A 25,084-nucleotide genomic window follows, 5' to 3' on the forward strand; every position below is an offset into this window, starting at 1 on the left:
ATCCAGGTCCCGTCCCTGAGGCATGACCCCAATGCTTATAGAGAATAACTGTGAAACAGAACTGCTAGGCTTGCCTGTAATTCTAGCAGAGGAAGAGGGAGAAGAGGGAGGACTGGGTAGGGGGAGATGGAGGGGACCTGCCTTGTCCTGTACCTTCTTTTCTGTGATAACTGAATTGTGACCTGTGACTCCCTCCTCCTCTGTGATCATACGCTGACCATTTCTTTATGAACTATACCCTTAATCACGGCTTCTACATGACTCACACCACCCAGGCAGCCCAGGATGTAGTCCAGGTCTACATGGTGATATCCTGGAGTCCTTTTTCCTGATATCTGCTGATAAGGTTTGTACTTTTTTTTTTTTTGTGGGTGTTGTTGTTGTTGTTGTTGTTGTTGTTGTTGTTTGAGACAGGGTTTCTCTGTATAGCTCTGGCTGTCCTGGAACTCACTTTGTAGACCAGGCTGGCATCGAACTCAGAAATTCGCCTGCCTCTGCCTCCCAAGTGCTGGGATTAAAGGAGTGCGCCACCACCACCCAGCTAAGGTTTGTACTTTTGAGTGGAGAGATATGGAGACTTTTAAAGCAAATTGTGATATTAAAGTCTCTCCACCTTTTTTCTCATTGTGTCTAAGCCAGTGCGTTTATGCACAAAGTGATAGCCTTCAAGTGGTCTGTGTTGGTGGCTTGTTCTTATAGCCCATTCATTCGCTCATCCCGCCAGAATGTGTGAGCATTGTGTAGACCCTAGACTCAGTGCCAGGGACCCAAGCATCAATGGGCCAGCTTCATTCCCAACAAGCCTTCTGCTTAGAGTGATGAACAAGCAAACAGTGACACTGCCAAGAAGGATTGATGTCCTTGTGTAGTACCAAGGACAATTCATACTCAATTTATACACGCACATACACACATTTCTTACGAAGGCCATAAAGAAAGAAGGGATGTAGTGGTTTAAATGAGATGTCCGACATAGTCTCTGGCATTTGAACACTTGGTCTCCAGTTGATGACATTATTGGATGGTACAACCTGGCTGGGGGGGATATATCATTGAGGGCAGGCTTTGAGATTAAAAGCCTCATGTCCTTTGCAGTTTTCTCTCTCTGCTCATACTTGCATCCAAAGATGTAAGTCCTCAGTTTCTGTTCCAGCTATCATGCCTGCTGTTTACCGCCATGCCTTTCTCCCATGATGCACTTATCTTATCCATCTAGAACTGTAATCCAAAGCAAACTCTTGCTTGGTCACGGTGCTTTGTCACAGCAACAGAGAAGTAACTAACACAGAGGAGTTTCATGAAACTTCAGGGAGAATCTAGTCTCTATAAGCACACAGAAGGGGTAACTAAACTAGGATCCAGCCCCTCTCAAAGATGGTACTGCCGGATGGATAGACAGACCATGACTCTGCATGCCGAGTTCACTACAGGCTCTGCCTGGACTGTGTGGTCTCTGCCTGCGGCAAGCCTACTAAAGCTTTGTTTTACAGGATGTGGGTAAGGATGGGGCACAGTGAGACATCCTTGAGTTGGTGACATTTAATTTTTAAGCAACAGAGGGGCTTGGCAGGTGGCTCAGTGTGTCACAATGCCTGCCATGCAAGCATGAGGGCCTAAGTTCAAATCCCCATTACCCGTGTTTAAAACAAACACACAATGCTGAACATGGACACACGCACACCTGTAACTCCAGCACTGGGAGGACAGGGCAGGGCAGAAACAGGATTGCTCTAGGGCTTACTGGTCAACAAACAAAAAACTCTAGATTCAACGAGAGACCTTATCTTAGGAGGTAAGGGAAAAGAGAAACAGAATGATGCTAACATCAACATCTGGAAAGAGAAGAACATGGCCACCCTACTGACCTCTGCCTTGAGCCAGCAGCTATCTCTGGGAAAAACAAAATGCTGCCCTAGAGGAAGAAATCAGCCAGGACCTTGGATCATGGGTGTCTCTGATGGCTCTGAATAAGTAGTAAAATGCCAGAGTGTCTGGTCCCATGTGGCTTTCATTCCCACTGAAACAGACTAAGATGAGCCATTCTTAGTCCGTACAGTGCTGGGCCAATGTGTGGTCTTAAGAAGGTGCATCCTTTCTCACACCCTAGACTCCTCCCCATAGAAGAGGGATCACTCGCCAGTCCTACTTCTCAGTGTTACTGGACTAACATCTAGTCATCTCCATGTGAAAGCCAACATTTGGGAGATGAGAACTTACGAGATGCAATCAGGCTTATTCGAGGGCCAGCACCTTGGCAGATGGATAAGGCTGTCCTAAGAGCTCTGCTTTGGAGGATTCGGGGATGCAACCGATGTTTACAGGGAAGAGAGAAGCAGAAAGGCTGCGTCTGGATGCTGTCTTGACTTCCAGTACCCTTTCCCTCTGGCCTGAGCCGGACAATGGAGTCCAAGCTGTTGCAAGCCAAACCTCACAGAAGTGCCCACACTTCCTAGTAAAGACTATGAAAAGGCTGAAATGTTTTATGTTGTATGAAGAGCACATAGATGTCCTAGATCCTGTAAACCTAAAGAAATACAACTCAGCAGTTAGCACATTGATCCTTTAGGCAGGTCTTTTCTTTTGAATTTTGAGTGCCAGGCCAAAGGAAAAGGACCTAAGGCTTGCAGAGGAGTAGGAAGGTGAAGCAGGCCTTGTGGCAGGGTGGCTGGGGGATGTGGGAAGGCTTAGGGAAGGGAAGCAGGAATATGGAGGGGAATCAGGCCTCGGGGAAGAAGTCCTGACGAGGGGCAAAAGAAGGCTCTGCTAAGAATGGCTCCCAAGAAGTAGCTAAGCTGTCACAGCCTAGCGCAATGACAGTGGTAAGACTATTGAAATGTGCAGAGGTTAGACCAGGCACCCAGTCTGTGCTGATTGGCTGGGCTGCCATCTGAATTATCCAAGATAGTCTGTAAGCATCGAAACAACAGTGACAGGAAAGGATGAGGTCATAGCAGGCTGAAACCTTCCTTCTCCAACCTGTCTGGCTCTCTCAAGGGGGATGGTTACGTAAGAAAACACCTCACTTCACAGCTTGCCTCTATCCCACGGAAACTGGCAGTATTGTCAAAGAGAACCTGGCAAAGCCCACCGGAAAAGAGAGCACCCTCAACCATCAGCTAATGTTCCTCCTCCCAAAGTTTCGCTTACAAGAAGTCGACTGAATACAGTCCAATGGTATTAAATGGAAAATTCCAGAAACAAACTACTGGTGAGTTTTTCGGTTACTGTTTTGAATACTATAGGGGAAATCTCATGCCTTTCCACTCTCCCCTCACCACCCCTGCCAGGACATAAGTCATGAGTCTGTACAGTGTGTCCACACTGAATATGCTACCCACCTACTAGTGATAAGGATAGTGAAGCTTCATTTATGGGGCAGAATCTTGGTAGACCAATGCTTATGTCCAAATGACCCTTATTCTACTTTGTAATGGTTACAGATATAACGAAAGAAAGACATAACAGCCTTGTAGGTACGAGCCTTACTAAGATCCTTGTGGCAATGGGCAGGGTTCTGAAGGGAGAGAGCCTTCAGTTTGGGGATTTGAAGGGAGTTTCTGACTCTTAGAGGTTGCAGGGAGGGGAGTTCACACCACACCAGTGACCTAATCTGAGTGTTAGGAATGGAGCAAGAAGATGCTAGATAGGAGGGTGACTTTGAGTATGAGATGGCCTTGGGTCAGTGCATGGGGAGCCCTTGATTGCCTCTGGCTGCAGATGTGGGGGTGGGGGCCGGGGGAGGGACTATGGAGGAGGCCACAGTAGGTCCCACCTGACTGCTCTCTGCCTGAAGTGGCAGAGGCTGCAAATGGCATGGCTTGACATCTCTGAGCTTGCGACATCTGCTCTCTGTTGTACTGGCTAGTTTTATGTCAACTTGACACAAGCTAGAGTCATCAGAGAGAGGAGGGAGCCCCAGTTGAGAAATGAGCTTCCATGAGATCCAGCTGTAGGGCATTTTCTTAATTAGTGATTGAGGGGGGAAGGCTCAGCCCATTGTGGGTGGGTGCCATCCCTAGGCTGGTGGTGGGCTTGCATTCTATAAGGCGGCAGGCTGAGCAAGCCATGAAAGACAAGGCAGGCAGGCAGTAGCAACCCTTCACGGCCTCTGCACCAGCTCCTGCCTCCAGGATCCTGCCCCGCTTGAGTTCCTGTCCTCACTGCTGTTGATGATGAGTGTAACATGTTAGTGTGAGCGGCCATATGTTTTTATAACTGCTGTGCTTTATTTTCAGTGAGGATAGTCATCTCTTACTGTGACTAGTAGATGAAGCACATCTGTAGGGAGGGATGCATATGGAAAAGAACCATCCATATAGGGCTCGGAGCTGCCCACAGTTTCAGGTACCCACCGTGGGCCTTGGGACCTGTATTCTATTCACAGAAAGCTATGTGGGGGCTCTAATCTGGATAGGGTTGAGTCAAAGTACAATGGCTATGTGTGTACAAAAGTAGTTTGTCCTGGTGATATGTCTCCCCCCACACACACACATGCACACACACACACTTTTTGTTACAGCCACAAAACAACTGATTCCTACTCTGAAGACTTCGTCTGTGACAAGCCTGAGTGACCCATAGCTATGTCTCACATAACCCTCCTCTGTTATTGGGTAATATGGGAACCACAGGACTGTGAGCCATGTAAGAGGGACCCGGACACCATCAGCTATGACCCATTAGCAGAGTGCACGGGGCGGGGGGTAAGGCAGAACCCATCACTTAGGACTCCTCGATTCAGCTTGCTTTTAGTGCCCAGTCTTGTCTCTGCCCAGACCTGTGTCCCTCACTCTGCTTATGCATCCCACAATGCAATATGGGATACTTCTGAGATCTGGGAAACCTATTCTAACAGGAAAATGCAAACTCTTGACGTGTGTAGGATGGGCTTCTGACGTGAGCCCATGATTTCTGTGCCCACCACCCACCACCACGCATTCACTCAAGCCCGAGGACAAGCCAAGCTACACAAAGGGACACCTTCCAGAAGGGAGGAATTCGTCAAGCACCAAATCCTGTGAGAAAACAGTGAATCAGTCACAGACCAAGTTCCCCACTCCCGGAACCAGCTCTGGGAAGGAGACGATTGGGTGGAGATCTGAGATCTGGGAACAAACAGGTGACTGCATCTTCACCAATTCACATCAGCAGTTCCTGGCTTCGTAGCTGCCCCAACTGGTGTTCGATGGCTTTGCATGAGAGCTTGCCTGTGTTGGCAGGCACTCTGAGGAGAAAATCTAGGGTGGTGGCAGGGAAAGGTGCCACTTGTGTGCATGAGTTGGTTCATGAAGCACAGAAAGAGCATCCAAGGTCGTTTCAGCCCCAAAGTCCAGAGGTCAGGGGCTTTAGCAGCAAGCCACTCCAGGTGTCGGGGTTAGGAGAATGCTCTTCCCGCTGTCTCCCTTTCAGTGCAATGGGCAGAGCAGTAAAGCTGATACTCGCATCCAACATGGCCACACAGGAGTCCAGGGAAGGCTCGGGCTGTGACCACCCTCAGGAGCTCAGGGGCTGGCTGGTTCCCTTTTCTTCAAGTCTTCAGATCTCTCTAGAAGTGAAAACAGGGACCGCTGTTTTTCCCCTGCAAACCATGTCTCAGACAGGTTTTTCCACCAGGTGTTATCAATGGTTGCTGAGGAGGGAAAAGTCTGCCAGCTCTGGATGGCTCCCACCCAGGAAGCCCTTTGCACTCTTCATCTCTACCCAAGACTGTCCCACAGACTGCTACGTGAAGGTGCTACGTCTCGGCTGCATGCTCCGGGGGATTAAGTTAGGACAGAAACATTTTGTTTTAAGCCCTAACTGGATAGGGAAACATGCTCAGTAGGGTGAGGATGGTGGCGTGGGGACTCCCTGGGCCTGGCATAGAACAGTACCACGGAGTGAGAGGAAGAACCTCCCAGGGGACAAGCCAAACCTGGGAATCTTCCTACAGAATGGAGGGGGCCTCCAGACCTTCCTTGAGCTACTTGGAAAGCGATTTAAAAGCAGATGTGTCTGGCAGGTGACATTTCCTGCAGGTCCTCCGTGGTCAGAGGCAGCTGATGACTAAGATGCCCAGAGAGACTGTCCAAAGCCCAGCCAGCCACCATCGTGAAGCCCCTCAGACAACAAGACACTTCAGAAACCAGGTGGGTCTTTCCCTGCTTGCCAGTGAGACTTGATACACCAGCCGTTCTAAAAGAATGTTCAAAATGTTAAGTTCACCTGGTCCTTACACCAGATCCCTAATTGAGACTGACTGGAAGAAGGTCCTGGGGCTCTTTAGTTTTAGCAAATGGTCAAGGATTTGTTCACTAAAAGTTTTCCATCTGTTTATCTCTCTGGGTGGAGGCGTGCTGAGGTTCTGATCTGGGTGTGGCTGTACTCATACGAGTCCTTACTAGCTTGGGAGCCCCCATTTATCCAAGATCCCATCTCTCGTGAGGAGTGTGGTAGCATCTGTCATGGAGCACAGTGTAGGGAGCACCCTGGCTAGGTCCCTGTTCCTGTCATGACTGCCCACCCTGAGTCCCTGACTGCCCCATATTCTTGGACAGTATGAAGCATCAGGAAATAGTTTCTTGACTTTGTGGTGGTTTAGAGTTCCAGAACAGTCACGTGGCACCTGTGTCCCAAGACATAACCACAGGACGATACACTTGCTTTCTGAGGTTCCTCTATCCCTTGCCACACCTTCCAGGGACATATGGCCAGTCTGCACAGTGCCTTCAGTGCTCTCTGTGTAAGGGCATCACCTGCTCGAATGCCCCTTTCACAAGGGGAAGACAAGTGTTAGCTAAACCCTTTACTGAAGAAGAGCCTGTGGTACTAAACGCATAATAGTGCCAACAGACTGCTTCAACTGGTGGCTTCCTACCGGCCTGTGACTGGCAGCCAGGCCTACACTGGTCCAGCCCTACAGGCTCCATCATGCATCAAAGATGGAAGCAAAGCTGTGGAAAGTCACAGCTATGACTAGTGTTGCTGAGATCTGAGCATGTCTTGGCCTCACCTGCTACCACCTCATCCCCATCCTACCCCAACACGAGAGCCATGTTCAGTGTCTTTCTTCATTTAGATGAAGAAGCAAAGAGCTTGGGGTGTAGCTCAGTGGTGGGGTCCCACCTAGTACACACAAGACCTTGCATTCAGCCCTCAGAACTAAAAATTTTAAAAAGGAAAAAAAACAAAACAAAACCTTGAGTTAAACCAATAATTAAAAAGTAGTATAATTACTATATTTAGTAATAGTAATTTATGAAATATAGATGAGCTTTCTAAAAGACAACAGTCTCATGGCACCAGACACAATGATGCGTGCAGCCACCCCCTCTGCAGGTTGGAGGATAGCTGGGAGGTTAAGAGCACTGGCTGCTCTTGTAGAGGACCTGGGTTTGATTTGCAACTCACAACTGTCTGTGACTCCAGTCTCAAGAGATCTGAAGCCTGCTTCTGACCTTCCAGGCATTTCGCACACACATGGAGTACAGACACAGATGCCGACAAAACAGCCATCTCATAAGATAAAACTAACATTTTAAAAAAGCAAAGAAACAGAAATTAACCCCTGAGGGGTGCTAAGGGTGTTCTTGAAGGTTTCTTTTCTTATTTAGTCAATTGCTCCAAATGACAGGAACCCTTTTAAAAGGTCCTTGGGGTGGCCCAGTGCTTAAGAGCACATACCACTCTATACTGCAGTGGACTTGATTGATTCCCCAGCTCCTGCACTGAGCACACACACACACACATGCACACACACACCACATACACACAGACATGCACACACACCACGTACACACAGACACACACATACAGACATATTGCTCCCACATATATACATACAGACACATACACACATACCCCACATACACACACACACATGCACACATAACACACACATGCACACACACACCACATACACACACATGCACACACACCACGTACATGCAGACACACACATACAGACATATTGCTCCCACATATATACATACAGACACACCCACACACCCACCCACACACACACACACACACACACAAAACTTATAAATGTTTTGGATCTTCACAGCCAGTCGCTGAAGACTAGAGGGCAGGAAGGGACACGTGTTTCCTTTGGGATGCTAGGAGGATTTTTAGAACCACACAGAGGGCATGGCTGCACATGTAAGTGCGTCAAATGCCATGGGATTGTTCTCTTTTAAACATTTGCCCACGCTACATAAATCTCACTCATACTGTGTCAGCAGAAAACATCTTTGAAACTGAACTGGGTGATGATGTAAAACCCGTCTGAGATAAAGTCAGTAAATGTTTGCCTAGCACCTGATGTGTGTGTGGCCAGGCCTTGCTTCCCCACAGCCCTTCCCCTCTCAGGAGAGACGGGGGTTGTAGACGTCTGACTTTCATTGCAGCAAGGCCTCTGTGTCTATCAGAGCATCTCTCTGTTTGGTGCCCTGTGACTCTCAGTTCCCCTCTCTTCCCCTCTCTGACCAGGAGCCTCTGTAGGCCTGTCCTGATTCCCCCTCCCTGAAGAAAAGCAGATCTGGCTCTCAGCAAGGGATCAACTTCCCAGCTCATCTGCTGGTCACCTTTCTCCTTGTTGAGTCAGGCAGGGCCATTCCTCTAGTCCTTCCCCTGTATGCCTGGGTCACACCCGGGGGATTAGCTGTGTTCTAGGGCTGATACCCACATCTATCTCCTCCTGGCTCCCTGTGGCAGGTGCAGGGAACACGTGAGCTGGAGAGTCAACGCCCACCTCCAACTGGGTCACTCCACCCACCTCCAACTGTTCGTGAATCCAGTCCAGGAAGGAGGTGATTCGCGTATAGACTCCAGGCTTGTTCACTTCAGCACAGCCGATTCCAAAACTTGTTGCACCCACTAACTTCCACAGTCTCCTCTCCTGGCACACCAGGGGTCCTCCACTGTCTCCCTGCAGAGTCAATAGAAGCAAAGGTCAAGAGGCTGGGACAGCTATACTGTCCCGGCTGCACAGACTTTCCATGTCACATCACCGGAGAACCATGTGCACACCTCTCCCTGTATACTTCTAGAATGGACTCAAGACATGGCTCCTTGACCATATGGGAACGCTTCCCTCTGGCTATGTCTGCCTTCAGATCCCAAACACTACACTTTTAAGTCAAAGGTGGCCTGCGTAGCCCACTGAGCTGGAAGAGAGGGAGTCTGCCTGAGCCAGATCTAAATCACTGTGTCCAACGGCAGTACTGAGTCTCATTCACTGTGGATTTTGCAAGCCTGGGTTCATCAGCTCATAGCCCCCTTTCCCACTCAGAATCAGGCTGGAGAGATGAGGGGAGGCCACATCCTGTGTGCCCTGAAAGACTGGGAACCTGGGTAAACACAGGCTGGGCCACCAAGAAAGCCAGGGGATATCTTAAGCAAATCTCTTCCTTGTGCCATGTAAATTTGTTTTTCACGGGGAAACTGGCAGGGGCCTGTCCCATGGGCTGGGTCACTAAACTAGACCCTGGCCTTTTGCCGAGGCCCCAAGGGCTACTGGAAGTCCTTTACCTGGCAGCTGTCCACACCGCCCTTCAGGTAGCCTGCACAGAGCATGGAGGGAGAGATGATACCACCATACACGTCCCTGTGGTTGCAGATCTTGTTTGAAATTAAAGGGACAGCCGCGTGGTTCAGGACAGGGGAGGCGTCACCTGCCTCAGAGTAATGTAAGAAATTCATAGTGAGACAGAGTTCGGCTTAGAGAACAGAGTCAAGAGAACCAGGGGACATGGGACTTTCCACCTGACAGGAAGCAGTCACAGCAAAGACCAGGTCTACTGTAACTGGGACAGCAGACTGTCACGGAGCCCGTGGCACCCAGAGTGTCCCCTGCTCAGTGTGCTGTCTCACAGCCAACCAAGCCTCGACCCATGCCAGTCAGTCCACATTGCAAAAGGGAAACTGAGGCCCTGAAGGCCGCCCACCTCTGGACAGAGCTGAATTCAGTCAACAGTAACGTGTCCCTCCAAATACAGGTGTGGGCCCTGAACCTGTGGCTTTGCCATTGACTAGGGAACCTTGAAGGTATTCAAGGGTATGGTTGTGAGCTAGCCCAGATGATGCTGGTAAACTCATGAAAATTACAAGGACCTATCAACAACTTGAAGAAGGTGACATCAGAGCAACTCCAGAGTCAGATCAGCCTGTCAGCCTTGAAGTCAAGGATGAGGCCGTGAACCCAGGAGTGTGGGAGCAAAGGTAAAGGGACAACAGCTGTCACCGTCCCCAGAGACAACTGAGGAGCCAGCCTACAGCACAAGTGACCCCTGAGGCTGGAAGGTAACAAACAAAGTGGGCATTGAATCCTGGAGTTTGAGAGGCTGAGGCAGGAGGCTTGTGGTGAGGTTCATGCGGTCAGCCTGGGCTGCAGTGAGAGCCTGCATGAACACGTCTCCAAAGGCGAACCCTGAGCTTCTCTCATGGGTTGACTATAACCTCCTTCTTATTTGCCTGCCTGCAACCAAGACATGTGATCTTGCTTGGAGCAGAAGCTGCTAAAGTATGGATCACGTACCATGTGGAGGCTGAGTTACCTTGCATTTAGGGCAGGCTCTAGATCTGACAACTGATGCCATGGGGCCAGGGGTCAAGGGACTAAGATGATGGATCAACCTGGAATGTGGTAGGTTGGATACCCAGAGCTCACATTAGGGAAAAAAAAACAAAACAAATAAACAGAAAAAAATCAAAAATCAAACAACCACATAGACATTGGATCTGGGTTGACACATTAGCCAGCCAAGGAACACTAAGGATAGCTAGAGCCACCAGACACTGGAGAGATGCTGGGACAGACATCTTGACCTCAGACTTCAGAAAGATAGAGGACTCAAGTCTGCCCTTTTGAGCTTTTTGAGCCATCCAGGCCTCAGTAGTTTGGCTACAGTTTCTAGTGACAGCAGGCTGGCCTGTGCCTAGAAAATGCACAAAGGAAAGCCATTGCTGGAGAGACTGTGTCAGCACTGTGCCTTGGATGCAAGGGACAAAGATGTCCCTGGCAAGTACATGACGTGACCATCACTGAGAGTATTAGCATTACCAAAGCAGTGGAATTAGCTGAGTCATGCCTTCTATAGCAAGCTCATAGGAGAAAATAACACACCATGCCAGTTCTCAGACAAGACTTCGTCATCTTGTACTGCTTGGTACAAGCTTGAGGCTCATCAAGGTGTGCTTCAGACACTTGCTTCAGTAGAGTAAGAAGGGGCAGGAAGGAGGGTTGGGTGGAGGCCTCACCATGGAGAAGTACCCACACTTCTCCACTATAGCTCATTTCTTCATGAAACCTCAAAACGTCACACTGTCCAAAGAGGAGTGGCACCATGGTGACCCACGGCTATTCAGCAGATGGCTGTTGTGAACAGTTGGCCTGCCCCAACCCTGAGCTGGGACATCCAAGCATCCCGAGGGGCCCTCCCTGTCTCAGGCTTCAGACCACTGACCTCCATCCTCTGTGGCTCCCCATCCTGAGGTCCAGCACAGTTTCCCATCGGGAAAGTTCTCTTCAGAGTTGGGCAGACAGATGGGCTGGATGGTCTCTGTTAGAAGGGGCACAATGAGGTGAAGTTCCTGAAGCCACTGCCCCAGAAATCAACTGACCTCGTGTTCAGGTCTCTAAACCCACCCTCTAGGAAGTGGTTGGGCCTTGGTTATGGAGCTAGCTCAGAGCAGAAGCCACGCCCACTCATCTCCCAGATGTAGCCCTAAACTGTGGCAGGAGTCCAGAGCCCAGCAGCCAAGCCTGTCTGTAAAAGGCTGGACAGTTGGATAGAAGACAGTTCAGGCTTGTGAGCTATGTGGACCTCATCACGGTTGCTGGAACCGCAGGAGACATACACAAAGGGGCTGATGGATTTATGACAAGATTTTACTCGCTCAAATGTGCATTGGGTCACACGTGGCTGGCCCTTGGGCCACAGTTGATCACTCCTGGACCAGACGTTAAGTGTTAGTGGTGACAGCCGGCCTGCATCTAGGCTATGCCGCTGATGCTCTAGCAAAGCCAAGCAGCTGCATGTGCCCAGGGCTTCTGTGTGAGCAGCACCTGAGATGCACCCCCTCCTCCCCATCCTGCATGGTAATCATGGAAAAGTGGAGAAGGATAGAGACATATTTAACTATTTAACTCTTTAGCCAAGTATGCTACAGACAACTCCCTTTCTAGAATCAAATATCACCAACAATAATTAGCAAGTAACCCCCACCCCCCACTTAAGCAGCTTTTCTGTTGCCCTTGAAATCACACAGGTTTGCTGCCGAGAATAGGAGTCTACCTTGGAAATGGCCCTGCCTGCCCTCCAGAGTGCTTATCCTGGGATGGTCAGGACTTTTACTGAAGCCAACATTCCTCCTGCTTTGTGCTTTGTGAGTTTTGAGAGTTCTAGCTGGGCTACCTAGAACCTTCCAGATGGAAGAGAGAGGCTCTTTGCAAGCCCTCAAGCTGCCCCAGCCTGGGACTCTGCTCCTTCCACTGGAGAGGCTGCAAGCAGCAAAAACCAGGACAGCAAAGTGCTCTGGGTCCCTGAGGACAGGCGGCTCTCTTCTGCCACCTAGAGGCATCAGGTAGCCATCTGCAGCTGGCACAGGGCAGAGAGAACAGAGCAGAACTGGAAGGCTGTGAGGTTGAATTGGCACTAGAGGGACAGCCAAGGTCGACAACCTAAGTCTAAAAAACGTAACAGGCTGAAATCTTAAGCAAGGGCTCCGTCTCCTAACATGCTCACACTGAAAACACCTAATTCGGGCTGGGAAGGTAGCTGTGCTGGCTAAGTGCTTGCTGCACAATCATGAACTGCTGAGTTTGATCTGGGCCACCCATGTAAAAAGGCAGCTGTAGTGGCATTGAGGGTGTTACCCAGTACTGAGGAGGCAGAGACAGAGACAGAAGGGTCCCTGGGGCTTCTTGGTCAGTCAGTCTATTAGGCAAGTCTAGATCAATAAGAGACTGAATCCCCCAAAAAAGCAAGGTGCTGCTTCCAAAGGAACAACATTCAAGAATGACTTTCTGGCCCCCTATGTGCATGCATACATTTGTGCATGCACATGCATGTGCACATGTGTGCTCTCGAACACACACCTTTAACGAGCAAATGCTATGCACCTACATCAACACCTAGCTGAATCAGATTTTGGAATTTCCATGCAAGGATAGTAAAGCAGACAGTATAACAGTGCCTCGACAGGCAAGCTCTTGAAACAAGCTAAAAGCAAGTGCAGGGCAGAGGCCTAAACGTTTGTACCGTCAAAGGTGAGTGGCTCGGACAGCTTCATGAGGGCTATGTCATTGCCCAGCCGCTTTGGCTTGTACTTGCTGTGATAGATGATTTTCTCCACCAGATGGGAGGGCACAGGACTGTCCATCAGGGACACAAGACCCACCTGGACAGTCCAGGACTTGGGGTGGTACAGGCTGAAATGCACAAACAGAGAGGTGAATCTCAGGAGAGACCCAGCCCTGTTGAACTCTGGTGTCCCAAGAGCCCAGGGAAATGGTGAGAGATGTGGGATCTCCAGGTGGGAGATGGCCCAATACCCTACACATCTGTGCCCCACACAGACCACACTCGTGTATACCCCCAGACAGGTCATTCTTTCCATGACACCCCAGAGATACGCATTTGAGATCTGGGCTAAGCTTTGCTCTCTGCAGAGAGGCTCTTCTCCATTGGACAGTAACCAAACCAGGAGATAAAAAGAGAATCCGCCACTAAGGTGTTTCTGGGACTACTAAACGCCTGGCAGACACAGCTTCAAGGGGGCTCAGTGTTCTCTGGATACCCTGCACTTCCACCCAGGGTATCCTGCTGTGTCATACCATGGATGAGGAGTAGTGAGCGACGGGAGGACCTAGGACCCTTATTTCAATGGGTCTCATTCTGCCTTGAGCTCCCTCCTCCCTTTTCTACCTTCCCTGTGCCAGCTCAGCTCACGTCACTCTCAGACGCAGAGACAGATCCACTGTAAGGCACATGGCTTGCTGACTTGCCCTCACCTCCAGATCATCCCATCTCTACCTGACCCAGGACTAGGCAAGGCTCTGGGAAGAGCCGAAGCCACAGCAGCAGGCCCAGTCACTCACTCATAAACACAGTGTGCCGCAGTGACGATCCACAGAGGGGTGATGATGGAGCCCCCACATAGGTGGTACCCCTGGAACTGGAGGCTGACCTGCCAGGGCCACTGAGTGAGCGAGGACATGTTTCCACCCACAATTCGGGGACTGTAGCCCGTTCTCGTGCCACAGGCTATGGAAGAACAAGGGGTTAGGGGTAAACTCTGTGACCTTTTCTGGAGGAAATGTCAGCACCCCAGCAAAATCCCTGTGCCCTACCCAGAGCTCACAATACTGCCAAATCTCGGGCAATGAGAGGGTCAGGCAGACAGAAGCTTTGAGGGTGGGTGGGGTTTGTGGGAGGCAGTGGGAAGAGCTGTTAGTATAAGAGCATGCAGCGTCACCCTGCCCATCAACAGTGTCCCTGCTGACAGTGACTCCGGGTGCCTAGCCCCACACTAGCATCCAAGAGAAGGGGTCTTGAGCTGTACCCAATGGGGGCTGTGACTCTATCAATGCAGTCTTCCCTATCAGTGGATCCCTACATAGTCAGACGCTTACCTGAGCACTTCAAGGTGACCACGTGGCCTGAGGTGCAGCCTTCCCTGCAGCGGAAAGGAACAGTTCATGGGCAAGCCAATAAGCTGCTGTTTTTATAGAACAGAGGTCACAAATGCCAACCTGGGGCCTGGGTGTCAGAGGAAAGCCTGGCTTCAGAGAACCTGTGGCATCTGCTCCCTGCTTTAGCCTGAACCCCAGTGGGGAGCTCTCTTGGAGCTGGGGACTGATTGTTGCTAAAGGAACCTGTTTCCCCCCCCCCCCAGAGTTTTGGGGGTTGGGAGCAACTGGTGAAGATGAAAAGGCTTTGCAAAGGATGCTGTCTTAGCTTCTTCCCTTCCCTGCTTCTTTGCTTACATCACACTCACACAGGTACACACACACACATATACACATACACTCACACTCATACTCATACACATTCATACACACATACATGCATATATCTACACACATACATATACAAACACATATACACACTCACATACATACACACATACATGGATAGATATACACACATACATATGCAAACACACACACCTACAAACATACATACACATTCACATACTCACATACATAAACATACATACACATACATGCGCACACACATACATATATAGACACACTCATACACACATACACACATACACACACATACATACATACATAAATATATACATTCATACTTATACATACATCACAAACACATGCATGCATTCATAAAACCCACACACATGTGCATACACATATATAACACATATATACATATATATACATACACACATAGACACATGCATACATACTCACATACACACATACATATATATATACTCACACAAATACATACATATATACATATATATACATATACACACATATACACATACATATATACATATACACACATACACAACATCACATTACACACATGCATACACACACATATACATACACAACATTACATTACACACATGCATACACACATACCACCACATATACACATTACACACACATATGCAAACACACACACACACACACACACACCTCCCTGCTGTGAGGCAGGCACAACAATGGCCTGACAGCAGACAGCATACCTGCCTGTCACTGCTGCTCCTTTACGGTGCTTCCTTCCCTGCCTCCACTGAACCAGACTTTCCAGGGCTGGGATTCATCCCTGCACCCCAGATTATGCACGACCACCCTAACCATAGCAGTGAGCTCCACCTCTGCTTGTAGAGGTGACGTTCTTTCCCCTCACACCTCAGCTTCCCAAACCCAGCCTGTGGCCTGGCCCCAGAGTAGACAGCAGTACCACCTGTCTAACCGCTTACCTCATGTACACAGAGTGGTGTAACGCCGTCACCTTGTCATCTGACAAGAGGTGATTGATGGACACGAAGTCGCCCTGGAACTGCTCCTCCAGCGCATCCACTCTTAGGTGGTCTGAGCTCACATAGCTGCAGGCACATTGGAAACCCAGACCCAACAGTCAGGGTGACTGAGATACCAGCCACCCCTACTCACCAGGTTACAAGCTATGGGGACCTCATTTGGTCCTTCCCAAGTCACCAGAGGCATCATTTTCCTGATAAATTGCATACACCTTAGCCAGGTGTTCCAGCTTAGCTGTGGCCTGGGGACCCGCTTGCTGACCCACAGCCCACAGCCCGGCCTGCCCACCCACCCAGCTCCAGCCACAAAGAAAGACCACTTCCTGCCACAGTTAGGAGGTCTCCGTCTACCCCACTCTGATGCTCTTGATTTGGCTGCCCCAGGGGAGGCAGCTGGATGTCTAGCTCCTAAGGGTGAGGGGACATTTGAGAGCCTGTTTCACTTTGCCTAGCACTGTCATAGAAGGCAGTGGCTTAAGGACCCTGGGACCAAGCAAATGAGCTCAATGCCAAGAGACAGGTATGCACAGCCATGGTGCAGAAGAGAGATTGAAAGAAACAAGAATGGGGTGGAACGGCTGAGCACAAACCCAAGCATAGAAAAGTGCAAGGTGGGGGCGATGCAGAGTTTATGAAGTTCCCAAGGAAGGTGAGGAGCAGAGTGTACTGCAGGTGGCCATCTTCTCATTAACCCAGCAGTTTGTCACCCAGATGAGCACCCAAATGCTATTAATGCCACTGGGACTCAAGGATGAAGAAAAAGGCATCCAGATATTAGCCAGACATTTCCTTGGGGGGGGGGGTTGCAATCTGTTGCCTTGGTGTGGGGGAGGCTGCAGTTGGCTGCCTTGGTATAAAGGAGCCTGCTTTTGCTGGGATCCTGGGTCATAGGGAGATGGACAGAGCAATGAGCTGGAGCAGAGGGAGTCTCAGTGTCACAAACGAAACCTACACAGGTCACCTCAGAGCTGCAGCAACCGCCACCACAGCTATGGTCACGCCTACACCCTAATGACCACAGAGCTCCCACGGCCTTTTAAAGTGGAGGCTTATTATTCATTCTAAGGGAGAAACTGCAGCAGGTCTCACAAGACTGGCCTGAATCTACACCGAGATTTGAGCTAACTGGCTTGTGCGTATATGCGTGCGTATGTGCATGCATACATGTGTACGTGTGTGGGTTTTGTGCTGTTTGAAATCTCTACCTTTTCTTTAAGGAATAAAGCTAGGTAATTCTCAACATTGTCTCTTAGTAATCTTCGAAGCTGTCACTGCAATTCAGTTGCAACTGGTTTCAGAACCCAGGCAGGCATGGCATACAGAGGAGGGAGGCCTGGGGGACCTCAGCTGCCGGGTGCCTAGGATCCTACTGGTTTAGATCCCAGACAGAAGGCGTGTGTAGCCATGTCGTTTTAAGGGCCCTGCTTCCTGGGTTACAAAACAAACTAGGGTATACTTCAGAGTTTGTGACCATCAAGCTTGCTCAGTTCCTAAGATGAGTTTAGGAACTTGGGAACCTGCCTGTGGTGAACTGGGACCTACAGTATCAGTGGCCTCCAGGGAAGCAAGGCAGGGGTCAGGAGTCAGTATCGATGACTATGAGGAGAGGGGGGCCCTTGGTCAGGCAAAAGCCTGCTGCTACAGTGTGGAAAGCCAGCAGCTGGCTCCCAGACCTGAAATTGGAAAGATGCTGTCTTGGGTGGTCTCCTGGGGCTAATGGTGTTTTGAATAATTGCATCCTTTTGAGGATGTGAGTACAGGATGTGACCAGCAGGACCCGATGCCTGTCTCCAAACATCTGCTTTTTAAGCTGCAAGGCACCCAACCAGAGTATTTATTTTTCCACTCAAAAGTTCTGGGCACGTGAATGGTTTGCTTTCTGTTACTGTTTTCCTTTCTTCTTTTTTTTCTGTCTGTCTGTCTGTCTGTCTGTCTGTCTTTGGACAGGAACTCACTTTTCAGCTCAATCTGGAACTCCCTTTGCTCCTGCCTCTCCAGTACAGGAATTACAGATGTGTCACCTTGCATGCTTGTTACTCCACTGGAACAGAACCCATGGCTTTGGCCATGCCAGATTAGAGCTCTACCAACTGAGCCCCAGTCCTAATCCCAGTCCTAGCCCTAGCTCCAAACGTCTAAATGGCTTTTGTGTCTAAGGTCTTGGACTAGCCCTGAGAACTCCCTTCATAGATGATGTTCTTCATGCCGTGAAGTCACCTAGCTGGTTGGGACTTGTCCTGCTCTCTGTGAGGCCCAGCTCCCCATGCCAGGGAGTTGGGGGTGGGTTGGGGAAGGGTGCTATAAGAACAGAGTGTGACTCGTTGAAGCATCTAGAGAGTTCTGGACTGTCCTGTATCAAGCTGCTTTTGCTCTGCCGTTTGGCCTTGACTCACCTGGGAAACCCCAGCTGGGCACAGGCAATCTTGGCATAGTGGCTTTTCCAGTCATCGGAGCACATGGTCCTCCACGCAGCAGCTGTGAACACTTGGAGCGCCGCTCTTTGGCCGCTCACCCGCACTGGCCAGGCATGGGGGGAGGGCAATGATTACAAGAACAGGCAGAGGCTGCAGCGGAGCTTGCTCCAAGTACCCTCTCTTCTAACCTGACCTGTTCCCTGTTCCTGCCCACAGCCCCTCCCCCACAAGATGCTGCAGTCCCCACCCACCCCCAACTCAGAACCTGTCTGGTCCCCCAACTGGATGTAAACATGTATAACAGTTCTCCAAGAACCCAGCTAGGCACATCCCAGCTGAGGACAGGGCATGACGCTGGCTATGGTTGGGGTTCATCAGACAGGAAGGGCACGTTGCTGGCTTGTGTTCGCTCTCTGTGATTGGTTGCGACTCACCGCATCGGTACTCATCCTCTGCGTTCTTGCAGTCGGAGACCCCGTCGCATCGAGCTGTTAGTTCAATACACTTGAAAGATGAATGGCACCTGTACTTCCCAGAGCAGTCGAAGTGGACTGAGGAAAGGGAGGGGATGGGAGAATGCCAGCAAGTGGTCCCTTCAGTGCACAGCACCTACAGCTATGTACCTGCCGTGTGGCCTTGAACTTGCCTATCAATAATGAAACCTGCATTGAAACTACATCTCCAACAGCAGCCTGTTTCCTCCAGTCATATCGTCTGTCCTGAACTCCAAGGGACAGGGCTGCCACAACCACAGTATCACTACCTCCAGGAATCACAAGACGGTGCAGTCAGACTCTCAGGGATTCAGAGGCAGGACAAAACTGCATGGCTAGGCCCAACGCACTAAGCTAGCCCAGCAAGAGCCCCAACTAAGACCATTCAACTGCTCAACAGCCCTGCCTCCTTTTACTCTGGGCCTGAAGCCAATGAACCCTGAGCAGGAGGCAAAATATGCTGCCCTGTGCTGCAGTTACTTGAAGAAGAAAATAAGAAACTATAGACTCTAAGAGAGCCCCTTCCTTGCCATGACCCACTTTCTCAAAAGCCCTACATACCTCCCTATAAAAATAGCTGATGCGCGTGGTATGACTTGAATGGAAGGCTTTGTTTGCCCCACCCCAGCCTCTGCCTTCCCATCTCAGAGTCCTGTTTCACCTGCTACCTTTGAGTAATTCTAACCGGCCAGGTACCCTGGTGGCAGAGCCTGGAGCACAGCCAGTGGCCCCTGCCTATTCCCACACTGGTTTGACATTCATGCAGGATGATCAAACCCATAGCCATCAAACCCAAAGGACACCGGCCACCAGTAATTAAGGCCAGGCAGCAGCAAGTACAGACAAGGGGGTGGGGGCGGGGGGTCTCATGCAAGTTTAAATGCCAGAACAGGTAATCGAGCGCCTACTAAATAATAGATGGTACTCACTGCCCAGACCGATGGCCAGCGCCAGTATCAAGGCGATGATCCCAATGACGATGATCGGAAAAAACTTCAAGGGCAGAAGGGACAAGATCTGCGCAGCCACTGCGTCTCCATCTGAGAACCAAAGGGATGGGGGTTTGGGGGAGCCGGGGAACATTAGTTCTGAGTGACATGAAACTTAAAAGTTTAGTCATGTGTGCCGTGTCCCCTCTGTGCAAAGAAAGCACTGGCCCAAAGACAGCTGACTTGGTTAGATGAATGACCACGTTGTCTGGGTCAGTCTTTGCTCACCCAGCTCTCTGCCCCAGCTTAAGCGACATTGTTGTGGGCTGAAAAGGATCCTCACTGGGAGCCCTTGACACAGAAATCCTCAACAGCCAAGAATGGGATCTTACTTGGAGGCCACAAAGAAGAGAAGTTAAGATGAGGCCCATAGGGCAGTGGCTAATCTTGTATGATTGGCGTCCTCAGAGAGGGGCAAGGTTTAACACAGACACAAGCATAGAAGAAAGATAAGAGACTAGGAGAACAGACATCCATGGGAAGATGAAGGCAGAGGGCAGAGTGATATGTCCACAATTCAAGGAACCCCGTAGGCTATCGGCCAAGGGCCTGTATCTGCACAGGGTCCCCTGTGTATTCACAGCAATGGAACCTTACTGACATCAGGGCTCTCAGACTCCGGCTCCCAAAAAGGAAGACAAGGAGACCGTTGACTGAGCCACCCAGCTGTGGCATGCTGCCCAGCAGCCCTGGGACCTGGGACTTCCTTCAACTGTCATGGAGGGTTTATACCATGTGGTTGAAGCAAGGAGGGCACTGGGCTCTCTCAAACCACCCCAAGGTGGCTCTTCCTCTACAGAGCCACCGGCAGCCTTTGTTCCAGGCCATTTGCCACATGTGAGCAGAAGCCACCATGTAAGTGGCTTGTTTTCCTCAGTATGGGGCTGCCCAGTAGCAGAATGCTCAGCTTAGTACATTTCTGCTTCCAGATCAGAGCTGTCATGGCTGCATGCCACTCTCAAGGACTGGGGTTCCCAGAATATGGATTCTTCAGCTCTAGTGGGAACCACCTACTAGGTGCAATACCCACTGGGGAGGGGGCTGGCAGTGACAAAGGTGATGAGGTCACCTGCTGTTCAGGGAGTAACAAATCCCTGTCCTTGATGGACATGGGAGAGCCCAGCTCATTGTGGGTGGTGTCACTCCAGGGCAGTCGGTCCTGAATGACATAAGAACATGGCCTGAAAAAGCCAGGAAGCCACATTCCTCCATGACCTCTGCTTCTGCTCCTGCCTCTGGCTTCCTGCTCTGTTTGAGTTCCTGTCCTGACTTCCCTGGATGGCAGACTATAAACTGTGAGGCGGATCTAATCCTTTCCTTTCCAGGTTGCTTCTGGCCATGTTTACCACAGCAATAGAAACCAAGGTTGGACACGTGGGATGTTGTGTAAGATGTATCTCTCTAGAGAGGCTCCACAAAGGACTGACGAACAGGAAAGCCTCCCCGGAAATGAACAAATGAAAAAAGTGGACTTAAATTCATCCTAACATCACCATGACTTTGCTATGACCACACCCACTGGTGCTTACTGTGGAAGGGATGGCCAGTCTCTTACACAGCACTGGGTGGGGAACGGGCCATGTTTGCTTCCCGTTTGTGTGAGATCGGAGATGTAGCTACACAGCTTAAAAGCAGATACAATTCTTGCCACAGTAATTCTTGCCACACTTCCAGAAATGTATCCCACACACCCTGTGGAGGATGACACTCATGACCGTGGCAAGCATGAAGCAGTCTGAACAGCCAATGAAAGGGCATCGTAAAGCCTTGGCATTGCGGCAGCATACACGGGATAGACCCAGGGGTCTTTTCAATTCGTAAACCTACGCCTTCTACCTTGTTCTTCTTACTCTGTCCGCAGCCCAGATGGCTTAAAAAGAATTGTTCGGGGATCCCATATACGCGTCGTTCAGAGGCACAGCCTTAACTCTCCACGTTCCCATTCTCACCCATTCTTCCCATTGCTCCTGAGCCCTGCTCTCCAGACTAGCAAGCCACAGATAGCTTTCAGCACAAAGACTGCATAGTGGCAGACATCAGGCGGGGAATGCTACCTGCATAGGTATGTGACTCATAAAACCAGTTTTCCTTCTTTGGGTGGCTAGACCACCCGTTCTAACCTGACATTTGACCCTTGGTGACATACAGCCTGCCAGAATTTTCTAGAAGGGTGGTGGCCATTTGACCTTCTTTTGAGAGAAGCAGAGCCACTGTGGAGTTTGGGTCTCTGAAGACACCCCCCACCCCCAAGAAGAGAGGTTAAACACAAACACATGCACACACGTACACACTGCCTGCAGAGACTCGTCAAGTACCTGAATCAAAGGGGCTCCTTCTTAGCACCCTTCAACTTTGTGGTTCTACAAGATCAGAAAAAGTGTCCAGCCAGTGATGGAAAGATACCCAGGATGGGTTGGGGTCATAGCAAAGTCCTAGAATAACTATCTACTGTGGGTAAGGCCCAGTACTGTAGAGAAGGAGCAGAGGGGAGGAGAGACAGACAGACAGAGGGACGTGGGAGAGAAAAAGAGACAGAGTAGGAGAATGAGAGACTGTAAGAGGGGATCCCCCACCTCCCAGCCCCAGACACTTGACCACATTCATCCCTCCTACACAAGGCCTGCATCCCAAAGGCCCACTTACCTGGTGCCACAGGACTTATTTTCAAATCATCCAAGCCGAAGAGAGACCGGAAGGAGAAGGGAGCTTCGGCTGCCGGAGGGTCATTCTCCCCCATGGTGACTATCTCAGGGCCTCTGATGTTGGGTTCCGGCTCCACCTCCACCTGCTTAGTCAGGGGTGAGCAGGGTTGGTCCCTGTGGAAAGTGTGGGCACTAGGGGTGCCTCTGTCCCATTTTAAATCCTTTCAGTCCCACACGAAGCCCACACCCCCTGTGGGTTTGTCGCAAATATCTGTCTACTGAGAACACAACTTTCTCGAGACCACAGAAAATCGCAGAGTGGCTTCTAGAGCTGACAAAACTCAGAATTTTAATTCCTTTCAAGTTAACAGTGCCAGTGTCTTCTGTGTAGCCAATCAAGTGGCGCTTTTAGAGATAAGCCCCATTTGTCACCCAGAAGTCACCGTTGTGTTGTTCCTTAGAAAAAACTGTGATCATCACGATGAGACGGTTCTCCTTTGTCCAACATTTTGATTCTTCTTTCTAGCCATAGGATTTACCTGTCATAGACCTAAGATCTTCTGATACTCAATTTATGTGTCCCGAAAGGAAGGCAGCACCCGGGAATGGGCACTGTCACGATGTTAGTAGCGGCCCACAAATACAGCCCTTTCCTGGCTCATGCAAGCATGACCTAATTGAGAAAGAAAGTATCCGAGCCCTGGGGACCCAGGCCACCCAGCCAAGTGAAGAGTGGCTGGGAGCCTCCACCTCAGGCCAAACCCTCCGCCTCGGGCCAAACCCTCCGCCTCGGGCCAAACCCACACAGGGTTCTGTTTCCTACAATAGAGACCTTCTGGACAGGTCTGGGCGAGCCAGAGATGTAGGGTGCTCCCGGGTGAGCCCCAGATCAGTCCACAACAAGGTGTTGGAGGAATCTGCTTCCGCCAAGGTTGAGGTCCACGGAGCCCTCCCCGCAGAGGCTGTCTATGCCTGCCTCCTTCCTAGCTACCTGTTAGGGTTATTTACATTCCAAATGGAGCTACTCACCATTAAAAACTTACCTTGTTTTTGTTTTTGTTGTTTTTAATTTTTACAATATTAGTAAAGTCTAAGCTTCTGGAAAATATGCCTTGGGGGAGTATCCCCTCGAAAGCAGGCCATGGTTGGCAGGTCCCATATGGGGAAGCCGGGAAGTTCCTCAGAGTGCATCCTGGAAGCGCCCCCTGCCCCCGGGTCCCTTACTTACCATTTCTGAAGCGGCCATCCTTGGAAGCAGGAATAATTTCCGTTTTCATTATAAAAAACGAGCAGGAGGGTGAGCAGCTGGCAAAGGGGAGTCCAGTAGAGAACTATTTCTACCAAGCCACTCAGCCTTGCAGACTCCGTCACTGAAGCCAGCGGCATCACCGTGGCGCCTCTGTAACTCAATCTGAAGGTGGCTATCAGGTAGCCCTGGTAGTATGGGCGCAGAGATAGGAGAGAGCAGCTTGTAAATGAGCAAAGGCAGAATTATAGGAGCGTCACGGAAGAATGTAGGGCCCGAGGACACACGTTTTGTTCAAATGTGAACAGCGGGGCCATACCCAGTGCCAAGCAGACAGTCCCACAAAAGGCCACATCAGCACAGGTGACTGAGCCTTGATTGAGTCCTACAGCTGCCCCAAGGACAAAAGTTGGAGACCAGAGGATGTCAGGCACTGAGCAGAAACTTGGAGGTTTATGGTGCAGGAGTCTCTATGTGCTCAGTGCATCTGTGTTCGACTATGTGGCCTTGGGCCATACAGAGTGCTGGAGGAGATGAAGATGATGGTGTAGAGTATGACCTCTGGGAAGCAGAGACCTCAAGACAGGACAGCATTAGTCCTGTGAAATAAGGATTAGGTAGTTCGTCATAGGCGACCATGACTTCAAAGCCAGGAGAGAGGGTGCCCCTAGGAAATCCCTGTGCCTGGAGCCAGAGGCGGCCAGGGATTCTGAGGTGCAGCTCAGAGAATCTGCAATATCAGAAAGGATTCCAGTTTGCTTCCTGTCTGATACGGACCGGGGACAGAATGAGCTCAGCAGAGCAGACACGTTTCGGTTCTGGGTGAGAGCTAGACACACGGGGTTTGAGCAGACTGCAGCAGGAGTGAGCCTCAGTGGCTACACTGTGCTGATTACAACAGCTGGAGAGGTGTTTGAAGGGGTGTGCTTTCACCATGTGCTTTCTCCAGATGCTGAGGCAGGAGGATCATGAGTTTGAGGCCAATGGGCTACAGAACAGGTTCGAGACCAGTCCAGGAGTAGTGAGACCTGAGGTATGTGTGTGTTTGCCTGCGCATGCATGCGTGCGGGGACAGGGGGGGCTGTCTAGCCCCCCCACCAAATGACTCTATTTTCCTGCCTGTCTCCACCTACCCCACCCTTTAATGTCTGGATTCACTGAAATCCCCCATGCTTGCAGGTCCTCTCTTATCTCTGACGACTCTCCTGGTCCCAAGATGAACATTTCTGGAGACAATAACAGGAGACTTATCTCTGAAGCTCTCTTTTCTTTCTGTGGATTGGAGCCTCTTAGACGA

At 50.3% G+C, this 25,084-nt stretch overlaps 1 protein-coding gene across 4 annotated transcripts in view; it reads right to left on the reverse strand.

Moving 5' to 3' along the window:
* Window positions 1–4,204: 4,204 nt before the first annotated feature.
* Tmprss3 (transmembrane protease, serine 3) overlaps window positions 4,205–25,084 on the reverse strand; it is a 21,242-nt gene continuing 362 nt past the window's right edge. Inside the window, exons 1-13 of one of the 4 annotated variants that reach the window (NM_001163776.1) lie at window positions 23,770–23,916; window positions 22,543–22,684; window positions 19,840–19,950; window positions 18,851–18,967; window positions 18,396–18,519; window positions 15,943–16,068; window positions 14,615–14,658; window positions 14,081–14,246; window positions 13,242–13,411; window positions 11,445–11,540; window positions 9,511–9,653; window positions 8,756–8,908; window positions 4,207–5,545 (exon numbers count right to left, since the gene is read on the reverse strand). In NM_001163776.1, the coding sequence (NP_001157248.1) occupies window positions 5,528–5,545; window positions 8,756–8,908; window positions 9,511–9,653; window positions 11,445–11,540; window positions 13,242–13,411; window positions 14,081–14,246; window positions 14,615–14,658; window positions 15,943–16,068; window positions 18,396–18,519; window positions 18,851–18,967; window positions 19,840–19,950; window positions 22,543–22,684; window positions 23,770–23,787 (1,428 nt within the window). In that variant the 5' untranslated portion in view covers window positions 23,788–23,916 and the 3' untranslated portion in view covers window positions 4,207–5,527. Of the gene's footprint in view, window positions 5,546–8,755; window positions 8,909–9,510; window positions 9,654–11,444; window positions 11,541–13,241; window positions 13,412–14,080; window positions 14,247–14,614; window positions 14,659–15,942; window positions 16,069–18,395; window positions 18,520–18,850; window positions 18,968–19,839; window positions 19,951–22,542 lie in introns of those variants that run through there. The other 3 variants (NM_080727.2, XR_001782038.1, XM_017317241.1) reach the window with 3 other exon arrangements.

The sequence above is a fragment of the Mus musculus genome, chromosome 17 (assembly GCF_000001635.26).
Source record: "Mus musculus strain C57BL/6J chromosome 17, GRCm38.p6 C57BL/6J".
Lineage (NCBI taxonomy): Eukaryota > Metazoa > Chordata > Mammalia > Rodentia > Muridae > Mus > Mus musculus.